This window comes from Pteropus alecto, unplaced genomic scaffold, assembly GCF_000325575.1.
Source record: "Pteropus alecto unplaced genomic scaffold, ASM32557v1 scaffold48, whole genome shotgun sequence".
In the NCBI taxonomy this organism is placed as follows: Eukaryota; Metazoa; Chordata; class Mammalia; order Chiroptera; family Pteropodidae; genus Pteropus; species Pteropus alecto.
The window spans coordinates 897,919-901,729 of NW_006442110.1; the positions used below are offsets into that span (position 1 = coordinate 897,919).

Genomic DNA, 3,811 nt, shown 5'->3' on the forward strand with positions numbered 1-3,811 from the left:
GTTACTGATGTTACTATACTTCATTATCAGCAGAGAGTAAAGTCTGGTTAGAAAACTGATTCCTTTAGAATTAATTCAATCTCTTCCTGTTTTTTCAGTAACAGATCAACCTAGATGAGCGATTAATATATTATTAAATTATTATTCTGTCTACTTCCATTTGCTGTCATCGGATTCAAAAATATTTGAGTAGTACAGAAATTGTTGTAATGAACAGCGATTTTGTACATTAAAAATTTATAAGATTTCTCCTTCCTTACTTCCTCTCCCTGTGAGTGATTATATTGATACTTTGCTTTCCAGATGGGCTTCTCGGGTGTTCTTGTTTCTCTTACATAAATTGATCCTCACCTTTTATCGAGAAAATATTCTCGAGGAAAGACTCATAGTCGAGTAGCTGAAGCATTGCTTTTAGCTTCAGTGCTTTCTTTCTAAATCCTCCTGTTGCTATATGAGCAAAGAAATTCCAGGAAGACCATTTTTTAAAAGCTTGTAACCTTTCTGCCTATCACTCAAGGAAGTGTAGCCAATTACTTAGTTTTAATTAATTACTCTTAAGTTAATTATTCATGCATTTTGTAGAGTTATGGAAGTCACATTTCCTTGACATGGGTATTTTGGACCATTAATCAACTTATCAATCAGAATTAAAGCGAGAGTTTTAATTTGTATTCTCGGATATTATAATTTTAGATCCACCCAAGACCTATACCCAGGATGGTGTGTGTTTGACCGAATCAGGGATGACGCAGTTACAGAGCCTCACAGCTACAGTTCCAAGAAGAAAACGGTCAAAACCAAAGTTGAAACTGAAGATTATAAATCAGAATAGCGTGGCTGTCCTTCAGACCCCTCCGGACATCCAGTCAGAGCATTCAAGGGATGGCGAAATGGATGATAGTCGAGGTAATACTAGTTTATCTTGTTTAGAATATTTTGCAAGAATTAAAGCATATAAAATAGCTTTTAAAATACGTATGATTTATTTAAGGGCAAATTCTGACTCCGATAACCCTTGGTGTGACACTTCTCCTTCCTGGGTGGTCTCCTTGGAACTTGCCTTTTCAGTGTCTCTTCCTGTCCTGTGTCCCCTAAGACAGCGCAGCAGTGCAGACATCTCCAGGAGCACCGCACCTTTGAGGGTTATGGATGGGCTTGACTCTGGTTTCCTGGATGGCAGTGTAAACCTTCTCGGATGCTGTGAGCTTGGGCGCCATGGTTAGGGTAAAGCAAAGTGTGATTGTGCATTCTAGTCTGGAAATGGAAAAACCGGCGTTAGTCTTCAAGTATAAATTTATATTCACAGATATTTACCGTGAACTATCTTTTCATAAACGTTTTCTTGGTCTAATTTCAAGGTTTTCTAGCTGAATTCTTGAAATGACGAAATAATTTTGGTAGTATTAAATTCAGTATGAGTTATATTACTGATTGTCTCTAAAGCAGATGACCACAGGCTTGTTTATTTTTAGGATGGCTTTTTTCAGCTGATTTGGAACTAAAGAAATAATCATTTTTATTCTATCAGATCTCGTCATTGAACAGTATTGAATTCCTTTGTGCCAAATGTTGGAAGTCATATTAGTGAACAAAACAAACAAAATTCTTCACTTATGGAACTTAATGTTAGGAGAAATGACGATTGATAGATGTTAATAGATAAAAAGCCGGTTACAGTGTGTTGGCAAGAGCTGCAGTAAGAAGTCGGGCGAGAGGACTCGGGGAGCACGCGGGGCGCACGCGGCATCAGGGGAACCCAAAGCCGAATGAGGCGCCGCTCGATCCTCTGAGTGGGGAGCAGCGCACGGCGCGGAGCCCAGTGCAGAGGCCCCGCGTGCTTGAGGGGCATCGCGGAGGCCAGCGCGTCCAGCCGAGTGAGCCCAGGGGACGCTGATAGGAGGCGATGGGACCAGGCGCGACTCCCGAGGTCTTCCAGGCTGCCAGGCGGGGCGCCAGGCGGGGCGCGAGCACTTGGCATCCTCCGGGAGTGGGTGGGGCTTTCCCAAGGGGAGAGTGGCTGGTCCCACCACACAGGGAGAAGCGCTGCTGTGCTGAGTAGACCACTCGGCCCGAGAGTCGCAGCCGGCGGACTGGTTAGGAGGCGGCGGTGAGGCCTGGCGAGAGGCTTGGCGCAGAGCGGGCGTGGCTCGTCGTTCGTGTGCTCGGCGTCTCACCAGTTCATCTTCACGTCTCGTTTGCAGCAGCGTGTTCTGGGGTCTGTGTGGTTGGCACAGAGCTTTCCGATGCTTACGTATGACTGATGTTCAAATACCGTTGGGTAGAAAATTTGATTTTGAGGTTTTAAGTGATTTGGGGATTGTGAAGAAGTAGCCCATGAATCTGGGAGGAATTGATCGTATTACTATCAGCCAGAGTACAGTGAAGAATTCTCGTTTCTGAGAATATTAGATGACGTCTGAAAAAATGGTTCCGTAGTTACTTTGAATCTAGGAAATGCTGCATTTCACAAAACTTGAAAGGTTTCCTAATAGTACCCGTTAGTTTCTGAAGAATGAGGTTATGTAGAACCTTTTCGAAACAAACGTCAGCAAAAAGCCCTGAGAAGCTTCTCCCTGTAACTGCCATGGTGAGGGATGGCGGACGCTTCTTCACCCATGTGTTTCCACGTGGGGCTGTCAGCAGCTGTGTCCCCATAGGAATGACATCACACGTCGTATTGTGTTACACACATGAGATTAGGTCCTACAGGAGTCTGCAGTCCAGAACTTGTCATGCTCCTGTGATTTGGCAAGATCACCCATCTTTTTTGTAGTTCTTGATTTTTAACTCTTCTGATAAGTGTGTCTTTAGGAAGGTAAGTCAAAAACAATCACGCTGGCATATCAGAGACAAATCCTTTGTACAGTAAAAGCAGGCTCCTTTCTTCTGGGATCCGGAAACCCTGTTAGTGCAGAAAAACCCCCAAATGCTGTTGAATCGTAGCCTTGAAAACCACTGGATTTGGTTGATCAATGGCACCCCAATAACTTTTAAATTAAAATCCCAAATCTGAAGAAAACAAACACACGGTGTGTCTCTTGCGTGGGAACACGCCTCCCTCTCCATCCACCCCTGCGCTGCCCCTCCCTGCGAGGAGCGGAGTGCTCGGGAGCCGGGTGGGGCACCGGCTGGGTGGGGGCGCCAGATGGGTGGGGTGCCGGGCAGCGCTATGTGCCCCCGCAGAGAGGGAGACGGAGAAAGCAGCCTAGGTTATGATCGCCTGTACTGCTCATTGTAATTCCCTCAACTTCTTAAATTTTATCGTTGGACAGTACATTCACCCGATTTAAAATTGGGGGAAGAACGTAAGCAGGGAGGGGTGTCTCCGGTCCGCACGGCACTGCACTCCTCCCGAGGTGGCGGCCCTGTGCTCTCGCGGCAGCGTGCGGTGCGTGCGGGCCGGCGGGTTTGCGCGTTTTCCGTTCCTTGGTCTCGCTGCCCTTTTCCCTGCCTTCGATTTTGCGGCCCCGTTTCTCACTTCCCTTCGTGCGGATGTGAGGAGCCCAGACCCCACTGACAGCCCTTGACGTTCTCTTCAGCCTGGTGCCGTGAACGGTGCAGTGAACCATCCGGCACCTTCGTAACGCCGAGCCTGCGGGTGAATTCCCGCCCCGTAAACGGGTGTGTGCGTTTTGGGGGATCGGGCAGGCTGGTTTTCAGTAGGTGACATTTACGCATGGCATAAAAATCGCAAAGAATTTAGCGAGCAGAAGCCAAAGTCAGCCCTCCTCCCAGCCAGGCACTTCCCTCCCTGGAAAGAACCACTGTTTTCTCGTCACCGCCCAGAGATTGTCCGCATCCAAGGGTGGAC

At 47.0% G+C, this 3,811-nt stretch overlaps 1 protein-coding gene across 1 annotated transcript in view; it reads left to right on the forward strand.

Moving 5' to 3' along the window:
- Positions 1-3,811, forward strand: part of KMT2C (lysine methyltransferase 2C) — a 205,659-nt gene that overhangs the window by 137,444 nt on the left and 64,404 nt on the right. Inside the window, exon 23 of the mRNA XM_025039018.1 lies at positions 676-906. Within this exon, the coding sequence (XP_024894786.1) occupies positions 676-906 (231 nt within the window). The remainder of the gene's footprint in view (positions 1-675; positions 907-3,811) is intronic.